Genomic DNA, 23,342 nt, shown 5'->3' on the forward strand with positions numbered 1-23,342 from the left:
GAAATAGAAATTCTACAGGAAAAACATGACAATTTTAATCTACACAAAAAGATGAAAGAGACCTCAGGTATATATAAGAAAAAACAATTCTGTATCCTTCGAAACAAAAAGGGAGAAATTATATCCAAAAAGGATGACAAAATACAAGAATGGGTGAAATATATAGAACTCTTTACTGATGACAGACAGAACCCAGAAAATACTTATGAACATATGGAAGGTCCATGCATTCTAAAATCAGAGGTAGAATGTGCATTGAACTCAGCTAAAAATGGTAAAGCCCTAGGACCAGATAGAATACCGGCAGAAATAGTAAAGTTATTAGAAGGTGACAACATTAACATATTAGTAAAGCTATTTAATAAGATCTACGATACAGGCATAATCCCTCAAGACTGGTTACAGTCGACCTTCATCATGCTACCTAAAAAAGTAAATGCGAAAACTTGTAATGACTATAGAATGATCAGCCTAATGAGTCACGTTCTCAAAATGTTTCTGAAAATAATTCAAAAAAGAATATACAGAAAATGTGAAGACACCATCAGTGATACCCAATTCGGCTTTAGAAACGGCTTGGGAACAAGAGAGGCCCTTTTCTGTTCTCAGATCTTATTTCAAAAATGTATTGACCAAAACAAGGTAATATTCATTTGCTTCATCGACTTCGAGAAAGCATTTGACAAAGTCCAACATGCTAAAATGATTGTACTATTAAAAAGAATTGGATTAGATGGTAAAGACATCAGGATCATTGAAAACTTATATTGGAACCAAAAGGCATCTGTTCAAGTTGATGACATTATTACAGACTCCATTAACATCAAACGAGGAGTAAGGCAAGGATGTGTGCTGTCACCTCTTCTTTTTAACATCTACTCAGAAGCCATATTTCAAAAAGTCTTGGAAGGAAGAAAGGAAGGGATTAGTGTAAATGGTGAAATCATCAGTAACATCCGATATGCCGATGATACAGCTCTTCTGGCTGACAATATTCAGGATCTTCAAAATCTTTTGGAGCTAATAAATGCAGAGAGTGAAAAAATGGGATTAAAAATAAATATCACCAAAACTAAATTCATGGTCATAAGTAAGAAACCAATTCTTAATTTAGCACTTTCTTTAAATAGGAAACAAATAGAAAGAGTGGCAAAGTTTAAATATCTCGGATGCTGGTTAAATGAAGATTGCAATCCAGAAATGGAAATAAAAGTTAGAATTGAAATGGCAAGAAAAAATTTTCTCTTGATGAAATCAACACTGTGTAACCGCAGTTTAAACTTAGAGCTTAGAGTACGCATGGTTAAATGCTATGTATGGTCTGTACTGCTGTACGGTGCAGAAACTTGGACCTTGAAGACAACATCAATAAAAAGACTTGAAGCCTTTGAGATGTGGTTATACAGACGAATGTTAAAAATCCCATGGACAGCAAAAACGTCCAATCAGGAAGTACTGAAACAAATGGGGAAATCACGTGAACTTTTAGATACCATAAAAAGAAGGAAAACTGCATATCTTGGTCACCTACTTCGTAATGAAAAATATAAGATACTTCAATTGATTATAAAAGGGAAGATAAATGGAAGAAGAGGACAAGGAAGACGAAGAAAATCTTGGCTGGCAGATATCAGACAGTGGACTGGTATGAACTCTGAGAGACTGCTCAGAATAGCTGAGAATCGCTCAAAATTTGCCAAGGTGGTCGCCGACCTCCGATAGGAGATGGCACTCAAAGAAGAAGATATAATATAAAAGAGATCAGAAGTTAATACAAAGGAACATTGTAACCGGTTGTATTATCCTGAACAAACAAGTTTAACAGTACACCTAACCCTCGATTTACATGGTAGCTTGGTTCTGCAAAAGTAACATGTAAATGAAAATCAGAAGAGGATAGGTTCCATAATGCTCAATTAAATATTTATGCATTATTTTAAATAAATGTAAGACTTTATGTATTAGGTCATCCCAAAAGCAATGTCGTTTTTAGCATTAAATTTTGAAAGGATATAAAAGATAAATCTTGCTAATTTAATCAAGTATACACCCTCCGTCCAAAAAGAAACTGAACTTTTGATAGAAAATAAAACACAGGCCAATTATAATTATTCAAATCATTTATTTCAATCAATATACTCTCCGTCAGCTTTGATACAGCATTTGGCACGGTCAATTAATTCGTTAAATGAGTTTTTTTATATTGGTTTTTGGGATACTGTTGAGGGTCGTGGTTACTGCAATTTGAACGTTTTCAATGGTGTCATATTTATTCAATTATAATTATTCAAATCATTTATTTCAATCAATATACTCTCCCTCAGCTTTGATACAGCGTTTGGCACGGTCAATTAATTCGTTAAATGAGTTTTTTATATCAGTTTTTGGGATACTGTTGAGGATCGTAGTTACTACAACTTGAACATTTTTCAATGGTGTCATATTGCTTTCCTTTCATCGGCAAATGAAGTCGGGGGAAGAGAAAGAAGTCACAGGATGCTAAATCAGGTGAATACGGCGAGTGATGCAACACACAAACTTGGTTTTTGCTCAAAAACTGTCTCGTAATGTTCGAACAATGAGATGGTGCATTACCGTGCAAAAGTGACCAGCTGCCAGCATCATGATATTCATGCCGTATGCAACAAATTCTCGCTATTAATCTCTTCAAAACTTCAAGATAAAACTCATCATTGCCCATTTGGCCAGGTGGAATGAATTCTTTGTGGATAATGCCCTTGGAATCATAGAAACAAATCAGTATTGTCTTTACTTTTGACTTCCCCAAGCGACTTTTTTCGGATGCCTCTCTTCTGGTGGTCTCCAATCAGCCCTCTGGTGCTTTGTTTTGGGCTCATACTCAAAACATCACATTTCATCACCAGTAACGATCGTTTCAAGGAAGTTTAAGTCCTTACGTGCGGTTTTAATGAGTTTTAATGGGGAACAAATCGTGAATTCAATTTACGAAGGCCCAAACTCTTGGTTAAAATTTGTGCACAGTTGATTTTGGAATCCCCAATTCATCTTCAATGAATCTCATGGACGATTTCGGGTTTTCTTTGATGAAATCACGCACTTTTTGGATAACTTCACTCAGTACAGTTTTCAGACGGCCCGGCTTTTCATCATCCTCAAGCGTCTCGTGACCACTTTGAAATTGCTTAAACCACCCTTAAACTTGAGTGCATGATAAGAATTCACCACTTTATACTTTTTAAAACATTTGATGCATTTCGGTAAAACTTTTACCAAGTTTAACACAAAAGTCAATTGCAGCTCTCTGTTTGAAACTCATTTTCCGACCGTTCGTCAAAACAAACTGTCACTCTTGGCACTATAACTCGGCTTCTAAAAACAAATGCCATAAACAATTGACACAACACTAAGGAAGGTTGCAGCTTTCGACAACAGGTGGCACCACTAGTTTCTTCTATTTTTGAAAAGTTCGGTTTCTTTTTGGATAGAGGGTGTATATTCTCTATTTGAATCAATAACACTCTTCAAACATTGTGAAAGCTTCATAATCCCATTTCTATAGAATTCAAGAGGTTTAGAGGCAAAGAAGTCACATAGGCTCAATTTCAATGCCTCTATCATACTGTTTTTCATTAATGAAATGTTGCAAACCTCAAAACCAGTGGTACAAGATCAGGAGAATATGGAGAATGTGGAAGCTTTTCTCAGCCAAGTTCTTCAATCTTGGTACATATGATTCTTGCGCTATGAGGGCATGTGTTATCATGGTGAAAAACAACACCCTTTCAACTGACCAGAGAACACCTTTTTTCTTTCAGTTTTTCAGCCGATCAACAGAACTGTTCACAGTATACTTCAGCTGTGATTGTTTGGTTTTGTGGCAAGAGTTCAAAATGTATAATACCAACCATATACCACCAAATGCTTACAAAAAAACTTCTGAGGGTAAAGTCTTGTTTTTGCTGAAGTTTAGCCTGTTCCCATGAATGACTCCACTGCCTTCGGCTTCTGCTTAACAGTCTTGTAAAGTATCCACTTTTCATCAACACTGACTACACGACTCAAAAACAGGCATTGAACCTCTCGAGAATGAAGAGCAGTGGATGTTGATGCTTCTCTTCAAGTATTGTTTGTCAGTTCATGAGAAACCCACTTGCCGAGATTAGACACCATTCCAAGTTCTTGCAAATAATGATGGATGGTCAATGATAATGAATTAAGATCTTTTGCTAAATCTTCAACAGTTGCATTGGCATTCTTACAATAGTGGCTTCCAGCATATCATTACTGAGAGAGAGACAAGGTGCCAAGAAGGAGGGGAGTCTTTCAAGCTAAAGTCCATTTGTCGAAATTTTTGGAAGAATCGCTGGCCACTTTCGCACATTCAAAACATTATCACCATACACTTCTTGCACATTTTTTAGTGTTAGCAGTATTGTTGCTCTTTTGAACTTAAAGCACGATGTGCTCTTCAGTGACCTACATAGTAATAAAGGGTCATTAACTAACAAGGGGCAATAACTTATGTATGATATTCTTACAAGGTGATATTCTTTAGAATGAGGCTGCCTCAGCTAAGCAGTACTGTACTTATAAAGCTTTAAAAATTCATTGTTAGACAAGATGAGACACATATGAACAAGTACAGTACATAAAATGATATTACTTTTGAGATGCCTGATAGATACAAAACAAAAATTTAAGGATCACAAAACAACTACTTATTTAAACAATTTATAATTAAAAATACAAACCACTATATATATATATATATATATATATATATATATATATATATATATACACAGAGTATATATCTATAGTGGTGTATGAACAATTGTCTCCTTATATTTGCAAGTGATTTACATTAATAAATAATATAGCAGTACTTATATTAGCTAGAGGATCAGTTATATCTCATTTAAATCCACATTGTATGGAGTGTAAAATTGTACAGCTTAATTATTACATTTAAAAATTGCACACATCTGGAGGACTGATATGTCAGTGTACCCTAACAGTTGAATAACAACTGGCATGGCATACTCAACAGCTGTACACTACCAATGGGTGCAAAACCTATAATGGAGGGTATAGGGAACCAGTATAGCTTTTTAATACAACACACACACACATTTTTTTTTTAATTTTTAAATGTCTTTAACCAAAATCATACTGTGTAAAATGAAAATTTGTAGATGCAAAACCAAAAGCTTGCAATTCAAGTACAGTGTACATTGAGGGTTAGATGTATATGTAGTGTAATGCAAACATCGAATTTACCTTCCAGAGTATGTTCACTGATCAATGATTTGTGAGGTTTTGGAGTGACCCAACTTTTGAGAATTAGTCAGCAAGCAATGAATTCTAGAGGACTTTACATGAACTGAAATTATGTCTTAATGATATCTGATCCTTGATACTGAATAATAAAAATTTAAGTGTGCCATGTTTGAAGTCAAGAAGAGAAAAGAATTGCTAGTGCATGAAGCCAATAATAGCAAGACACAAAACAGCCACTGTTATAATTTCAATTAGCTATAAATAATTTGGTATTGTTCTTCATTATAATCTAGCCTGAATGATTTTCTATATCCTCTACGATGGTTGATATGGTGTTTTAAGAGAGAAGCACTCAACCTGGATCATTATTAAAAACTCTGTTCATATTTCGGAAGACCTGGAAAAGTCTATTTGTAACAATTAGAAATAACTGGCTTAATGTAAACGTTTTTTTTAAATGTTTCAAAAATCTCAATTCATATTATTTACTTATTAAGCATCATATTTACCATAACAGCAATTACATTTATAAATAAGAATTATAAATAAGGAATATAAAAAAGAATAACATTCTTGCAATTTTTATTTTTTATTTTTTTTTGAGAATGTATACAGTTTCCATAAGAATAAGAGGGGGAAGAGATTTGTTATTTCTATCTACAAACCATTTTATCCAAAATACATAACTGCAAACTGCCTTCCTGATGTAGACAGGTAAATGACAGATTATTTTGGATAAACCTACTTTCAGAAAGTAATCAACCATTTATCCAACTTTCAAAACAACAACCCTTTCATGCCAACTGACAACTGGTAGAGTATGTAATTTTATTGCAGTTATCTGACCTTTAGATTATCAGAATGGCAAATTGCATTCCAGATGTTATCAATAAACAATACATTAAAAAAAAGGTAATTACCTTTTTTTTTGGAAGTGGATGGATATTTTGGTGACAAGGAGCATTTTTCCTTTTCTTTGGCAAGTACCAAATACTCATCAACATCAACTGAAATATCCTGTTGACCTTTCTGCAAAAGACTGTCGAATATTTTACAACGTGGAACTGGTGACTGTGATAGTTCATGTAGAAGCTGTTCTCTGTGTTGCCGTTGCATTTGAAGAATACGAGTTAATCTTTCATCTTCTTCTCCAACTAGCTGAAACAATATGATGAATGTAAATTACAAATTTTAATCTTATATTTATATTCATAGCCTTTGTAGCTGGAAAGAGAAGAAAAATTTTCCAGTTTTAAAAGTTAAACAGCAGCAGTAGCAGATTTCAAAGAAAGAGGTGAGCAAAATTCTCCAGGCTACTGCAGTGTTCCTTAAAACAAGACTTAATGTGAAGCCTAAACTGTTAGATGTATTTAGTCTTATGAGCCAATAAATCTAAAAGTAATGCATATTTCTTTGTGGTTCAATGGTTTATCACAATACACATGGTAAAGTAAACAAATATTTCATTACCAACATTCTTCTCCAATTACTAAGGCATTTCCAAGGTTAAAATAATCACCATGTGACCACAATGCAGAAATGATTACATGTATGAAATATTCAAGAATATCCCCAGATTCACAGTTTTCTGGCAGGCAACAGTCTACTGAATCTTTAACAATTTCTTGCAGCCAAATTCATTCAAATTAGGACTGTCCTATAAAGTCAATGTTTCCAACACTCCCTTTCTTTCACACTTGAAGTAACGTCTTTAAAGTAATGTTTTTTCCTATCTTACTGCAAGCACATAGTGCTTTCACTTTTTCTCTATTGATTCATATATTTTAGAGGTTTTTCTTCTTTTAGCTGCAAATCTACAAGACTATGGGCAAGTTTATATTGGCAGATGATCCTGTTCACTCCTAGTAGTGATACTTGTTTTCCAATTATCAAGGAATGGATAAGGTAGGATAGTTCGAAGTGGTTTATATGTAGTTTGTATTTGGCATTTAAGAAAATTTCATCCAGACATAATAAAATAATCAAAATCTGGATAATTCTTTTTTTGTTTAAGGGTTAGATGCTCAATCTTATTGTACTGAAATACTAATTAATTATTGCAAATGACTTTTCTTAATAAGCAAGGATTGCATTTCCATTAGATGTCTAATTTTAAATTCAGATTTGTTTTAATTAGAAAATAAGATTTTATTGCTATTTTTGTTTTAAAAACCTGGAACTCATTTATTATGCAAAATTTAAATTTATTTACACACATTTAATAATAACAAACAGGACGTACCTGAAAGCATAAATTATACAAGCTTTAAATTCTATCATTGCCATCATAATCATCAAATTTCAGACATCCCAAAGAGTACATAAGATACTAATAGTATTATATCAAAAGTTACTGAAATTACTGACTTGCTATTGATAATTTTCCTCCAAATTAGTCTTATGAGTAATAATAAATTTAGTTTAATCCTCTATCCGAGTGTGAGCAAACAAAGTTTGCACCTGAAAATGTCTTCAGGACTGAAGATGGTGTTGTACTACCTTACCGGGGTAGGTAGTACAACACCATATTCAGTCCAGAAGATATTTTCAGATGCAAATTTGTTTGCTCACACTCGGATAAAGGATTAAACTAAATTTATTATAGTCTAACCAAGTGAAAAATAAACTTTCAACATCTTTCTCTAAATCCAGAGTAATTTAATAAAAAAAAGATGGAACACCTTTTGGCAACTTCTATAGGCAAAGATGACCTTGCTATTGCTTCTACCTGATATCTCCAACTCTGGGCCTGGCTCCCACTGAAGAGACCTCAATAAAGGTCGAAACTAGTCTGGGTAGTGGCCAATCCCTTAATGCATAACATTACATTTATCTGCAAGAAGATGTATTATGGGAGATACTGGGATAGGAGTGTTGGTAGCTTGCTCCACCTTTGCTACCAGTTGCCTGGTGTTGTACTACCTTACCGGAGTAGGTAGTACAATATCTACCCCGGTAAGGTAGTACAACACCATATTCAGTCCTGAAGATATTTTCAGGCGCATACTTTGTTTGCTCACACTTGGATAAAGGATTGAACTATCATCATCATCAAATTCCTGCCATGTACCGTCAAGGGGTGTACAGGATATGATAGTACTACATGAAAAAAAATTACATCATTATTAATTTCCTATCTACAATTTTCCTCCAAATCAGTCTGTTACTTGTCAACACTCCAACATTATCAGATCTTATATTTCTATCGTCTAAAGCACTTTGTACCGTATCAATCCACCTATATCTTGGTCTTCCTCTCGGTCGTTTTCCTGCCAACCTGGCAGAGAACACTTGTTTTGCTAATTTTTCCTCTTCCATTCTATTTAAGTGACCATACCATCTGAGATTAGCTCTGCAAACGCATTCCTGGATGCTGACAATGTCAAGTTCTTTCCTAATATCCTCGTTTTTAATATGATACTGCCATTGATGCCATCTGTTCCTGCCTATAATCTTTCTCAGGACTCTCATATCTGAAGTCTCTAGTCTTTGGTCAAGTGTTTTACTTCTGACCCAGCTCTCAGATCCATAAGTTAAAACTGGTTTGAACACTGTCTTGTATACAGCTAATTTAGTTTTCCGACTAATTTCTCTCTTATTCCATATGAATTTATTCAATTGACTTCCCACGATACCAGCTTTGCTGATTCTGTTGTCTATTTCTATATTTAATTTACCATGTTCAGTAAAAATCATGCCTAAATAGCTGAAATGTTTTACTTGTTCCACAGGTTCCCTATTCACAACACAGTTGACATTTTCAATGATTCTGCCTATTTTCATTGTCTTTGTCTTTTTATTGCTGACCTTCATACCATATCTATTACAACAGCTATTCAATTTAGTCAGAGAATCTTACAGACTTGTAGCGGATTTATTTAGAAGTATAACATCATCCGCATAAAGCAAAGAGCTGACATTAACATCTCCAATTTTGATATCAGGTTTAATACCACTTTCCTTCATAATGTGATCCATATAGATAATGAATAACAGAGGGGATAACGTACATCCTTGTCTCACACCAGATTTAACATTAAACCATCTTCCTGTACTTCCTTCAATTCTAACTGCTGACTAACAACTCAAATAAAGACTAAGTATTGCTTGATATAATGTCCCATTGACACCATATAACTGCAGCGTATTGAATAGCTTCTCTCTTGGCACCTTGTCATATGCCTTTTCCAGATCGACAAAACTTAAATACAGATCTTTGTTATATTCCAATGCTTTCTCGACTATTTGTCGTAAAGTGAAGATCTGATCCTGACAGCCTCTATTTGGCCTCAATCCAGCTTGTTCTTCACCAAGCTTTTCTTCCACAATTCTTCTCAACCGTTTCTCAAGTATACTTGCAAAGATCTTGCCAGGAACATGCAGTAGGGAAATACCTCTGTAATTCTCACATGCAGTTTTATTTCCCTTTTTATATATGGGTACTATGAGAGCTCTACTCCAATCATCGGGAATTCGTCCCTCTGTCCAGGCTTTCTGAACTATGCAGTGCAGTCACTGTAAGACTCTTATACCACCATACTTCAGCATTTCTGGTCGAATATCATCTACTCCTGCTGCCTTTCCACATTTCAAGCCTTTGATGGCTTTTTCTACTTCAAGTATGGATATGTATTCCTGACTGCATGCCTGGTCAGTGTTTTTTACCACTGTGCTGTCATCACTGCTTGTTTCATTTAGCAGTTTTTCAAATTAATTACTCCATACTTCAAGGATATCTTTTTCTCCCGTTTTCATGTCACCTTTATCATCTCTAATTCCTTTTATAGCACTCTTTCCTTCATTCCTAAGCTTCTTCAACAACCTCCAGAATATTTTGCCACCTTCTTGATATTTATTTTCTATATTCTTGCCAAAGTCTTCCCATGACTTTTGTTTAGCTAGTTTTACACGGTGTTTAGCATTCTTGCATTTGTCTCTATATTCTCTAAGAGCACAAGCTGACTTATTTGACAGGAACTTTTGGTATGCTTTCTTCTTTTCCTTCACTGCCTCTTTAACCTCCTGTGTCCACCAGGGAGTTCTGATTTTTTTTATCCTTACAAACAACCTCACCACATGCCTCTCTGGCAGAATCAATCAATGTTTTCTTCAGAGTTTGCCACTGAATCTCCAAGGTTTGATTCCTGTTCTCAAATTCTTTCATTTTTCCTTCAATAATCTTTGTGTATTTTAATCTACAGCTCACATCTGAGAGCTGCTCAACTTTTATTCGCTTTAAAACTTTCTTACATGTTATTCTTTTCAATATGAAATTCAATTTTATCCTGCTCAAGACTAAATAGTGATCACTTCCAATTTCAAATCCTCTGTACACTCTGGTGTCCTGCACCAGGGAGAAAACATCACTATCAACAATAACATAGTCAATGAGACTTTTCTTATTCCTTGCCTCTTCTCTCCATGTGAATTTGTGCACATTTTTATGTTGGAACATGGTGTTAGTAATAACCAGTCCATGTCCTGAGCAGAAATCCAACAGATATTTGCCATTATTATTAGCTTTGCTCTTTTATCCAAATTTTCCCAAAATATTTTTGTATGTCTCACAATCATTTCCTACTCTGCTATTTAGATCCCCAACAAGGACCAACTTTTCATTTTTCATTGTGTCAGTTGCTTTTTCTAAAGCCTCAAAAAATTCCTCCACTTCTACCTTAGTAGAACCTTCTGTGGGACCATAGGCACAAATAAGTCTCATTGTCCAGTTCCCCATTCTCATATTTGCCCACATTACTCTACTTGAGACTGACTGCCATTCAAGAAGATTAGCCTCGTATTTTGTGTTGAATACTATGGCTACTCCTCCTTTTCCTTGATTGTCATTGCCTGAATATAACATTTTGTATTTATTGCTCAGAAAGATCTCACCAGTTTTGGTCTTTTTTGTTTCAGTCACCCCTATTATGTCGATCTGGTACTTATCTAATTCCTCAGCTAGCTCCATTTCTTTGCCATTCAGGCTTCTTACGTTGATAGTACCGATCTTTAACTCTGGTGATGTTGAATTGGGGTTTATTTTCAGATTTGTTCCAGTAGCTGACTTTTCGCTGTTCGCCCTGGTTCCCTGGCGAAAACAACGGGGCCTTGTTTAACCGGGCGAAGGCCCAGCCGGCATGAAATTTTGTCATGTTGTACCATCATTCTATATTTTGGTTTAACCAATAAGAATACAATTTGGTTGGCTAAATCCCAAATTGCCAGCCCATCCTCGTCCGTTCAGTATCCAAGTAGATACTCAACAGGGTGCACCATGAGAAGGTGAGGATTGGACATTAGGTCAAAAGCACTGGTCGGTTCTCTGCATTCCTTTAAAGGCTATGTGGAGGTCTCCTCTCAGTTATACAGCTTTGACCCTTAAGCACCCCAGGATTAAACTAAATTTATTAAATTAAATACCACCTTAGATCGATTCTGCTCATCCATTCATTCCTGCATGCAAACAATGGCTAGTTCCTTGATAGCATCTGTTCAGGCTCTTGATTTTTCTCAGAAAACTTGCCTGTGATCTCTAGTCTGTGATCAACTATTTTATTTATAACCCAGCTCTCAGATCCACAAGTAAAAACAGATTCGAACACTGTCTTGTATGCAGATGCCTTAATAGTTGAAATGCTTTACTTGTTCTCCATTTGAAACAGCTGACATTTTCAATGTTCCTGTTCAATTTCACAATATTTGTTTACTGCTCATTTTCACAGAAAATTTGTTATAGTCATTATTCAATTTAGTTAGGTAATTCTGTAGACTTGTACTGTATTTATTTTAAAGTATAACAACTCTGCATAAAATAATGAGCCAAGATTAACAACTCCAATTCTGATATCAGGTTTAATGCCACTTGCAATTTAAATGTTTAAAAAATATTGTTTCTAATAACTGAATTTCCATAATTCAGCCAAAATTTGCAATACTTTTTTTAATCACATAAGGAATTTTGACAAACTCGGAAGAAATATAATACAAAAATTATTTATTCGATCGCATTTTTGAAAATTATGGAGACAACTATCGTGTTTGAATAAAAACTTTAGTTTAATATAACTAAAATCTACATTCGACGTTTAGACTTTTATGTCAAGGTCATCTTCTGGAGCATACAACTATACACAGAAAACAAGCTACACTACAATCAAACTGGTTTGTTAAAGACACTGACCAACCGCTACAACAATTGTTGGCCTGACCTCTGGTGGGGAAAAAAAAAAAAATTATACATCAATACTAGAGTCCTATTGTTAGTGTTATCGGTTGGTTGTAGAAATACATTGGGCACAACAACAAGTATCTATCTATATACATATATTAACATCATGTACATTCCAGCCAGTTGGTATGGAATGGTTTCTAATACTAGCTGAAGATTGGCTTAAGTCCTGACTTATGCTGGATCTTATATATTAGGTAGGCTGAATGTGTGCCATCCATATCCTTGGAATTTTCATGCCATCTTTGTTGTTGATATTTGGGTGGTTTATCAGGATTTCGCAGGCTTCCTTAAATTTCCTTTCGTACCAGGTTTTTGTGCGGTGTAAAGAGCGGGTGCTTCTCCAGTTGATTTGGTGTAAGGTGTTGAGTGCGTGGTCTGAGAGGCCTGCTTCACCATAATGGTTATATTTAATGTGATTATGTGTTCTTTCTTGCGTATAGGGATTGTCCGTCCTGTTTCACCAATGAACGGTAAGTTACAGGTGCAGTGGATGCAATAGATCCAGGATGTGCTAATGGGTGGAGAGGATCCTTAGCGGAGTTGAATATGGTTTTAAGTTTAGTGGGTGGTTTAAAGGTGGTATTGAGGTTATAATATTGTAGGATTCTGTTGATTTTTTCCTATAACCCTTTAATGTATGGGATGGCTATGGTTTTACTGTAATCTAGATTCATTTTTGTTGTTGTTTTATGGAATACTTTATTAATAGTATTTTTGTTATAGCCATTATTTATGAATGTGTCGCTGATGATTTTTAATTCTTGTTTCAGGGCTTGCTGGTTAGAGCAAATTGTTGTAGCTCTGTTTTTAAGGGCGTTAATGACTCCATATTTTTGTGATGGGTGGTGGTATGAATTAGCATGTATGTATTGGCCAGTGTGTGTCGGTTTTCGGTAGACCGTGAAGGATAGACTGCCTGAAGAAAGACGTGCGACTGTTTTGTCTAGGAACGGGAGCGAATTTTGGTTTTCGATTTCAATGGTAAATTGTATGCATTCGTGTTGTTTGTTCAGGTGGCTAAGGAATATGTTTAGCGTTTGTTGCCCGTGTGGCCAGATTGCGAACACGTCAACGTATCTAAGCCAGACTGTCGGTCTTAGCGTGGCAGAATCAAGAGCCCATTACTCAAAGGTTTCCATGTAAAAGTTAGCAATTGGGGGGGGATAGTGGTGAGCCCATGGCTGTACCTTCTTTTTGTAGGTAAAATTTGTTTTGCCACACAAAGTAACCGGACTGTAGTACGTGGGCAAAGAGGGCCGTAATGTCGGGCAGAAATTTGTTCTGTAGTAGGAGAATTACATCATTGATGGGGACATTAGTGAAAAGGGCAGAAACGTCGAAACTGACTAATAAGTCATCTTTGTCGAATGTTATGTTTTTAATTTTGTTTATAAAGTGTTGTGTGTTTTTTATGTAGGAGGGGGAATGACCTACCAACTCCTTGAGTGTTACCGCTAATTTCTGAGATTTTAACATAATGAATATTCTGTATTATGTCTTTAATACACACATAAATTCTGCTCAACATGTTCTATTAGCTCTATAAAAATCCAAAATCAGTCCAACTGTAGAATATTATTCACACATTTGAGTGCAGCAGCTTTTACCTTCCTGAAAAGTCTTAAAGCTATCCAGAATATTATAATCTATGAGCTTTCTCTCTTACTAACTCATTCCAATTATTATCTCAAAGATTATTTGTTTCTTATATGGCTTTTCTTACAGACATAGCCACTATTCCAATGAAATGGTCCATCCTTCTTCCACCCTTTTTTTTTTTTTTTTTTCTATCTACCACTATTATCTGGAAATGAGAACAATCCAAATATAACTATCAATTATTTAAAAAAAGAATATTAATAGATTTTTTTCTCTCTTGGCCATTGTCTACACAGTACTGTGCTAGAGATTCTACAACCTCTTGTACGGGATTACTATTTAAAAAAAAAATCCAGCAACTAGTAATGATGAAATATAGGTGTTGGTGTTCTATGAAGAAAGAAGCCCGCCTTTCAAACAAGCAATAATTAGCGGGATGGAGGGACAAATGAACAGAGAGATTGTTTTCAAGGAATCTGCCCACATCCATCATCAAAGATACTATTGATACAGCCCACTACTGTTATAAAAACTGGTTGCATATCAATTGATTTCATAATAAATGAGTAATACATTGCCATCATATTCTATAAATAAAACATATGTAAATGATTACATTACTTACTGGATCTGAAGTAAGAGGACAAACTTGTGATAAATATTCCACAAGTTCAAAATGTTCTCCAGGTTTGAAATGCCTTCCTCTTCCTTGGCTGTACAACCATTCTGCTTTCAAACTAAAGCAAAAAAAAATCATTTTTTATACAATAACTGATAGATGGAACTAAATACAAAGTTACTTTTGAAGTTACAAAGTACATAGGAATTCTAATATTAGGAAACATGTTGGAAGTTTTTTCCCACTTGGTTAGATTATAATAAATTTAGTTTAATCCTTTATCCAAGTGTAAGCAAACAAAGTTTGCACCTGAAGTATCTTCAGGACTGAGGCAACTCGTGGTAAAGGTGGACCAAGCTTTCATCATTACTTGCCTTAGTATCTCGCATAATGCAAAGCACATCTCTTTGCGGACATGGTCCACCTTTACCACGAGTTGCCTCAGTCTTGAAGATACTGCAGGCCAAACTTTGTTTGCTTACACTTGGATAAAGGATTAAACTAAATTTATTATAGTCTAACCAAGTGGGAAAAAAACTTCCAACATCTTTCTCTAAATACAGAGTAATTTAATAATAAGGTGAGACCTTATGGCAACTTGTATAGGTAAATATGACCTCTCCATTGCTTCCACGTTAGTATCACCACCTCTGGGTCTGGCTCCCACTGATGAGACCTCAATAAATGTCGAAACCAGTCTGGGTAGTGGCCCTTCCCTTAATGCATAGCATTATATATGTCCACAAGGAGATGTGCTTTGCATTTAGGGAGATACTAAGACAAATAGTGATGAGAGCTTGGTCCACCTTTACCACGAGTTACTTCAGGACTGAAGCAAACAAAGTTTGAAGATACTGCAAACTTTGTCTTTTTGATGTGTCTTTTCACATTAGTGAAAAGACACATCAAAGTTCGCTATGTGATCATTTTCCTCCAACAAAGTTCTGTGTAGTAGTTTTAAATTGTGTGGAGTTTTTTAATTTAAGATAATGCCTTGCCAATGTGTTCATTGAGCCCAGATTCCAAATGTTTAGCAAGTTTATAGGCAGAACAATTTATGACATTCATGATAGGGGCACAATGGGGTTCAGGTTTGTGGACCTTAGGTAGCTCATATAGCCTTGGTGCGATTAAAATATTTTTTAACCTGGACAGTTTCCATTGGCTAACTTGTAATATTACCAAACAGACTTGTTTTATTTTTTATTGATATTTTGAGTCCTTCAATGTAAAAGATGGAAATGCAATATACAAAATAGCACTATTTGTAAAAAACAAAGTACACTCGTGTCTCTTTTTATGTGGATTTGAAGTAATGCGGTGCACGCCCACGGATACAAAACCTTTTGACACTTCTGCGCATGTCAACAGAAGGAGAATCCATCCCGATAATAGAGTAATCCAGCATTTCCCAAACCTTTCCAACATGGGACACTTCACAAATCCTGAAATTTTCATGGAACACCTTGGTTATTTTGTAATATATTCATTAATAATTAATTGTTAATTTAGCTGATTTTTATTATTAATTAATTAAATTTGGTCCAATAGAGGGGAAAAAAGCACCAAAGAAATTGCTTTTCTTTGGAAATGAAAATTGCAATTTTAGATCGCTTAGCAAAAGGAGAGGGATCTACGGTGACTGGTAAACAATTTAATTTAGGCAAATCTACTATAAGAGTAATTAAAAAGAATGAAGTCGCAATAAGAAAATCTGTCATTTCTGGCACAAAACTAAGTGCCGAATTATCATCATACTCAAGAGATGCTTTATTAGAAAAAATGGAATGAGCACTCGCAATTTGGATTGAAGAATTAACTCAAAGAAAAATTCCTATAAGTGGTTATTTAATTAAACAAAAAGCTCTTCAGTTTTATGAACAGATGAAGCAATTGAATCGTCTACTTCCGCTTCCCAGGCTGATAAAGAATTTTCGGCTAGTAAATGATGGTAAACTGAGTTTTTAAAAAGAAATGCACTTTATAACGTGAAGATTACAGGCGAGGTTGCAGCAGTAGATGAAGCAGCCGACAAAAGTTTTCAAGAGAAGTTAGCCAAAATTATTGAAGATGGTGGATATTGTCCCGATAAAGTGTTTAACACTGATGAAACAGGATTGTTTTGGAAGAAAATGCCTAGTTGAACTTACATCGCAAAGTCTGAGAAAAAAGCAAGTGGGTTTAAAGCAAGCAAAGATCGCGTAACATTGTTACTTTGTAGCAATGCATCAGGAGATCAAATATTGAAACCCCTCCTAGTAAATCGATTTCTAAGACCATGTGCTCTAAAAAGCAAAGATCTATAACAGCTGCCAGTACATTGGATGGCTAATACAAAGGCCTGGGTAACAACTGCTGTATTTACTGAATGGATAAATAATTGCTTTGTACCAGAAGTGGAAACATACATGAAGCAAAAAGCTCTCTATTTTAAAGTTTTATCAATTGTTGAGAATACATTAAGTCATCCACATTTAGAACATCCAAATATGCAGGTTGTGCTTTTTATCACCTAATACAACAAGCATTATTCAGCCATTAGATCAAGGCATAATTGATACTTTTAAAAAATATTACGTTAAGCACACTTTTCAATTTATATTGGATAAACTAGAAAATTAATTATTTACAGTAACTGATGTTTGGAAAAAATTTTCTATTTTGGACTGCTTAAATCACGTTGCATCTACTATCGCTGAAATAAGACCACAAACTTTAAATGCTTGCTGGAAAGCAGTTTGGCTTGGATGTATTGCAAACAGTGCAACCATGCAAACATCTACATTATCAGCTGAAATCATTACATTGGCACATTATATTGGTGGAGAAGGTGTTGATACATTTAGCCAGAATGATGCAGACGAATTGCTTGTGGATAATGCCTTAAGTGATGATGATATTATTGGATATCGATTAACTTTAGACATCGTCAAAGATCCAGAAAACGATAGTGAAGCGGAAGAAAAACCTGTCCCCCTCACTGCAAATATAATTTGAGAAGGTTTCGAACTGTGCAATAAATTGGAAAATCATTTTCTTGTTAATGACACAAATTCTGAACGAGTCTTTAAATTCCAACATGAGCTGAAGAACAGTGTCTAGATATCGCGAGCTGTATAAAAAAATGAGTAAAATCATCATTGCAAAGTTTAATCACTGATTACATTGTCAGAAAAAAAAAACCAGCACAGAACGAGGGTGAAGCTAATTTTGTTTGTGAAGAATCATTGCCTTTACCATACAGATCTGATGCGTTGACTCTCTCTTCTGGTGATGAAAGTGATTTCGCACCAGTTCGCAAACGTTGCCGAATATCGTCTAATAGCAATGATAATTAGGATGACAAAATGTTAAAAAAAATGTTACTTTTCAATAAAATTAAATGAATAAAGCTTTAAAACAAACTTAGGCATTCTTATTTTCCTGAATTTTCATAAACTTTTTTTATGCAATTTCAGGTTTATTCTAATTCATTGCTTCGGTTTTATGCGGTTTTAGAAAATTATGGAACATATCCCTGATTCACAAACTTCCCAATGCCCCCTCCAACCATAGGGTATTATAAAACCTCTTATATTGTTAATAATGGTTAACACAAAAAATAACAGAATTTATTAACTCTTATGTACTTCTTCCTTGTTACAAGGAAGCAAAGTGTTTACTCACAAGTGCATACATTGCATTTTTTACTTGGCCAAAGATGAATAAACTGAAAATACACTATAAGAGGTCAAGGGAAACAATGGTTTGTTTTTGTAATTCAAATAGAGGGTTACAAAACTCATTCAGTGTTACAATGACAGAGCTCACCTTCAGAGCACCTTCCTATCAAATGGCTACAACAACAATATATTAACGTATCTACTGCATAAAAAGAGATCCGAGTGTAATTGGTTCAGCTCTTATCTCCTCCCTTAGCCAATTTTCATATAGAACATTTTGAAAAACTTGTTCTCAATACTGCCATTCTCAAACCTTTCTTTCTTTCTTTCTCAGTTCACAGAAAACCTACCCACAGGCAGATATATTCACAAACTTCCCAATGCCTCCTCCAACCATATGGTATTATAAAACCTCTTATATTGTTAATAATGGTTAACACAAAAAATAACAGAATTTATTAACTCTTGTGTACTTCGTCCTTGTTACAAGGAAGCAAAGTGTTTACTCACAACTGCATACATTGCATTTTTTACTTTGCCAAAGATGAATAAACTGAAAATACACTATAAGAGTTCAATGGAAACAATGGTTTGTTTTTGTAATTCAAATAGAGGGTTACAAAACTCATTCAGTGTTATAATGACAGAACTTACCTTTATTCATAGCACCTTCCTATCAAATGGCTACAACAACAATATATTAACAAATACATCTAACCCTTGATTTACATAGTACTTGAATTCCATAATTTCAGTTTTGCATAGTCAAAAAATGCTATGAATTTTTGTTTCACATGGTATGATTTCAGTTTAACACAGTTTTAATGAAAAAAAAAAAAAAATGTGCTACATTAAAAAGCTAAGCAGATGCTGTATACCCTCCATTATGGGTTTTACACCCATTAGTAATGTACAACTATTGAATATGTCAAACCAGTTATTTGACTGTTACAGTACACTGAGGGATTGGTTTGCCAGAGATGTGTAAGCAATTTTTAGATGCAATAATTAAGCTATAAATAATATTGTATTCTATACAATGTGGATTTAAATGATTTTTATTATAAGCATATAACTGATTCACTAGCCAATGTAATTATTACTATATTACTTATTAATGTAAATTGTTTGAAAATAATATAAAGGAGACTACTGTTCAAAGATCACTAGATATACTGTATCTTTATAAATTATATACTTATAAATTGTTTAAATAAAAGGTTTATTTAAACTTTTATTGTATTTTATTATTATTATTAACATTTGACCTCCATGGAATCAAAGGAGACTGAGATCCACACTCTCTCATGCAAAAAGAAAATCAAACTGTGCCTTAAATCCACTCAGTTTCCCCACTTGCTACACTTTCAAGCGATGCATCCCACTCACCAATCACTCTCCATGCAAAGAACCTGCTGACAATACCCTGCTCATACCCTCTTTACACACCTTCCATGGATTGCTCTTAGTTCTATCCTTGCCTCCTTCTACTCTATGAAAAATCTTCTCCATATTAATATGGTAGCAACCCCTCCCCTCACCAAATTTGCCTCAATCATATCCCCTCTTCTCCTATTTACAAGGCTCTGAAAGTTGCATTTCCTCATCTCAATCTCTCCTTGTATGTGACATTCTATAGACCTGACACATCATCATCAAATTCTGCCATGCACCCTCAAGAGGTGTACAGGATATGATAGTACTACATGAAAAATTGACATCATTACTAACTTCCTATCTATAATTTTCCTCCAAATCAGTCTCTTGTCAACACTCCAATATTATCAGATCTTATATTTCTATCATCTAAGGCACTTTGTACCGTATCAATCCACCTATATCTTGGTCTTCCTCTGGGTTGTTTTCCTGCCAACCTGTCAGAGAACACTTGTTTTGCTGATCTTTCCATGCCCATTCTGTTGAGATCAGCTCTGCTAACGCATTCCTGGATGCAGACAATGTCAGTTCTTTCCTAATATCCTCGTTTTTAATATGATATTGCCATTGATGCCATCTGTTCATGCCCATAATCATTCTCAGGACTCTCATATCTGCGGTCTCTAGTCTTTGGTCAAGTGTTTTACTTCTGACCCGGCTCTCAGATCCATAAGTTAAAACTGGTTTGAACAATGTCTTGTATACAGCTAATTTAGTGTTCCGACTAATTTCTATCTTATTCCATATGAATTTATTCAATTGAATTCCTACCATACCAGCTTTGTTGATTCTGTTGTCTATTTCCATATTTAATTTACCATCTTCACTAAAAATTATGCCTAAGAATTTGAAATGTTTTACTTGTTCCACAGGTTCTCCATTCACAACGCAGTTGACATTTTCAATGTTTTTGCTTATTTTCATTGTCTTGTTATTGCTGACCTTAATACCATATCTATTACAACAGTTATTCACTTTAGTCAGGGAATCTTGAACACTTGTAGTGGAGTTATTTAGAATTATAACATCGTCTGCATAAAGCAAAGAGCTGACATTAACATCTTCAATTTTGATATCAGGTTTAATACCACTTTCCTTCATAATGTGATCCATATAGATAATGAATAAGAGAGGGGATAATGTACATCCTTGTCTGACAACAGATTTAACATTAAATCATCTTCCTGTACTTCCTTCAATTCTAACTGCTGACTTACAACTCAAATAAAGACTCTAAACGAGCAATACTTTATCCAAGTATTGCTTGATTAGAGCAATACTTTGATAAAGATCTGTATTGATTAAATACAGATCTTTGTTATATTCCCATGATTTCTCAACTATTTGTTGTAAAGTGAAGATCTGATCCTGACAGCCTCTATTTGGCCTGAATCCAGCTTGTTCTTCACCAAGTTTTTCTTCCACAATACTTCTCAACTATTTCTCAAGTATACTTGCATATATCTTACCAGGAACACTCAGTAGGGAAATACTTCTAATTCTCACATTCAGTTTTATTTCCCTTTTTTTATATGGGTACTATGAAAGCTATACTCCAATCATCGGGAATTCGTCCCTCTATCCAGGCCTTCTATCATCTACTCCTGCTGCCTTTTCACATTTCAAGCCTTTGATGGCTTTTCCTACTTCAAGTATGGATATGTATCCTGACTGCATGCCTGCTGAGTGTTTTCCACCACTATGCTATCACTGCTTGTTTCATTTGGCAATTTTTCGAAGTAATTACTCTATACTTCAAGGATATCTTTTTCTCCAGTTTTCATGTCACCTTTATCATCTCTAATCCCTTTTACAGCACTCTTTCCTCCATTTCTGATCTTTCACAACAACCTCCAGAATATCTTGCCACCTTCTTGATATTTATTTTCTATGTTCTTACCAAAGTCTTCCCATGACTTTTGTTTAGCTAGTTTTATATAGTGTTTAGCTTTCTTACATTTGTCTCTGTATTCTCTAACAGCACAAGCTGACTTATTTGCCAGGAACTTTTGATATGTTTTCTTCTTTTCCTTCACTTCCTCTTTAACTTCCTATGTCCACCATGCAGTTCTGATTTTTCTATCCTTGCAGACAACCTCAGCACATGCCTCTCTGACTGAATCAATCAGGGTTTTCTTCAAGGCTGGCCACTGATTATCCGAATTGGAAGTTTTTTCCCAATTGGTTAGACTATAATAAATTTAGCTTAATCCTTTATCCAAGTGTAAGCAAACAAAGTCTGCGCCTGAAGTATCTTCAGGACTGAGGCAACTCGTGGTAAAGGTGGACCAAACTCTCATCACTCCTTGTCTTAGTATCTCCTATAATGCAAAACACATTTCCTTGCAGACATGTATAATGCTATGCATGATGGCCACTACCCAGACCGGTTTCAACCTTTATTGTGGTCTCTTCAGTGGAAGCCAGACCCAGATGTGGTGATACTAAGGCAGAAGCAATGAAGAAGTCATATTTACCTATACGAGTTGCCAAAAGGTGTCTCACTTATTATTCAATTACTCTGGATTCAGAGAAAGGTGTTGGAAGTTTTTTCCACTTGGTTAGACTATAATAAATTTAGTTTAATCCTTTATCCAAGTGTAGGCAAACAAAGTTTGCACCAGAAGTATGTTCTGGACTGCCTAAGTATCACCACCTCTGGGTCTGGTTCCAATTGACGAGACCTCAATAAAGGTTGAAACCAGTCTGGGTAGTGGCCCTTCCCTTAATTCATAGCATTATGCATGTTCTCAAGGAGATGTGTTTTGCATTATGGGAGATACTAAGACAAATAGTGATGAGAGCTTGGTCCACCTTTACCATGAGTTGCCTCAGTCCTGAAGATACTTCAGGAGCAAGCTTTGTTTGCCTACACTTGGATTCTCCAAGGTTTGGTTCCTGTTCTCAAAATCTTTCATTTTTTTCTTTAATAATCTTTGTGTATTTTTAGTCTACAGTTCAGACCTGACACTGACTTAGTAAATCGCATCTAGACGCTCTCCAATACATCTTCATTCCCTTGAAAACCAGGCAACCAAATCTGTGCAGAGCAGTCCATATGTTGCCTGATCAAAGCCTTATACAAGGGAACCATACACCCTCTTTGCTTCTGGATATCAATGTCCTCCTCATTATTGCCATAATCCATTGTGATATTCTTATAATTTTAGCAATGTTACCTCTAAACTTCAAGTCTCTGTCCACCATCACTCCCAGATCTCTCATTTCCCCCCTCCCCACTTCAAAATTTCTCCATTAATTGTATACTTTGCATTCCAACCTTACCTACCAAATTTCAGGAACTTGCACTTTGTAACATTACTGATAGCACCACTCATTTATCCACTCACATAGTCTATTCAGATCATTCCGCACGGCAACAATATCTGCTCTGCTCTACTTCTGTTAGTTCTTCCCAACTTTGTATCATTGGCAAACAGCTGCATATCTCCAGTTAAGCTGGTCCCAATGCCATTACATATAACTGAAACCATAAGGGTCCCAAAACAGATCCCTATGACACTCCACTGGTGAC

General features: G+C 35.1%; 1 protein-coding gene across 4 annotated transcripts in view; it reads right to left on the bottom strand.

Moving 5' to 3' along the window:
* Positions 1–23,342, bottom strand: part of Cep97 (centrosomal protein 97kDa) — a 208,006-nt gene that overhangs the window by 84,486 nt on the left and 100,178 nt on the right. For all 4 annotated transcript variants that reach the window (XM_090409279.1, XM_090409282.1, XM_090409283.1 and 1 more), the window contains 2 exons: positions 14,715–14,826; positions 6,183–6,420 (listed from right to left, as the gene is read on the bottom strand). In XM_090409279.1, the coding sequence (XP_090265405.1) occupies positions 6,183–6,420; positions 14,715–14,826 (350 nt within the window). The remainder of the gene's footprint in view (positions 1–6,182; positions 6,421–14,714; positions 14,827–23,342) is intronic.

Source organism: Typopeltis vanoorti, chromosome 19 (assembly GCF_054136105.1).
Source record: "Typopeltis vanoorti isolate ZY-2024b chromosome 19, IOZ_Tvanoo_1.0, whole genome shotgun sequence".
In the NCBI taxonomy this organism is placed as follows: Eukaryota; Metazoa; Arthropoda; class Arachnida; order Uropygi; family Thelyphonidae; genus Typopeltis; species Typopeltis vanoorti.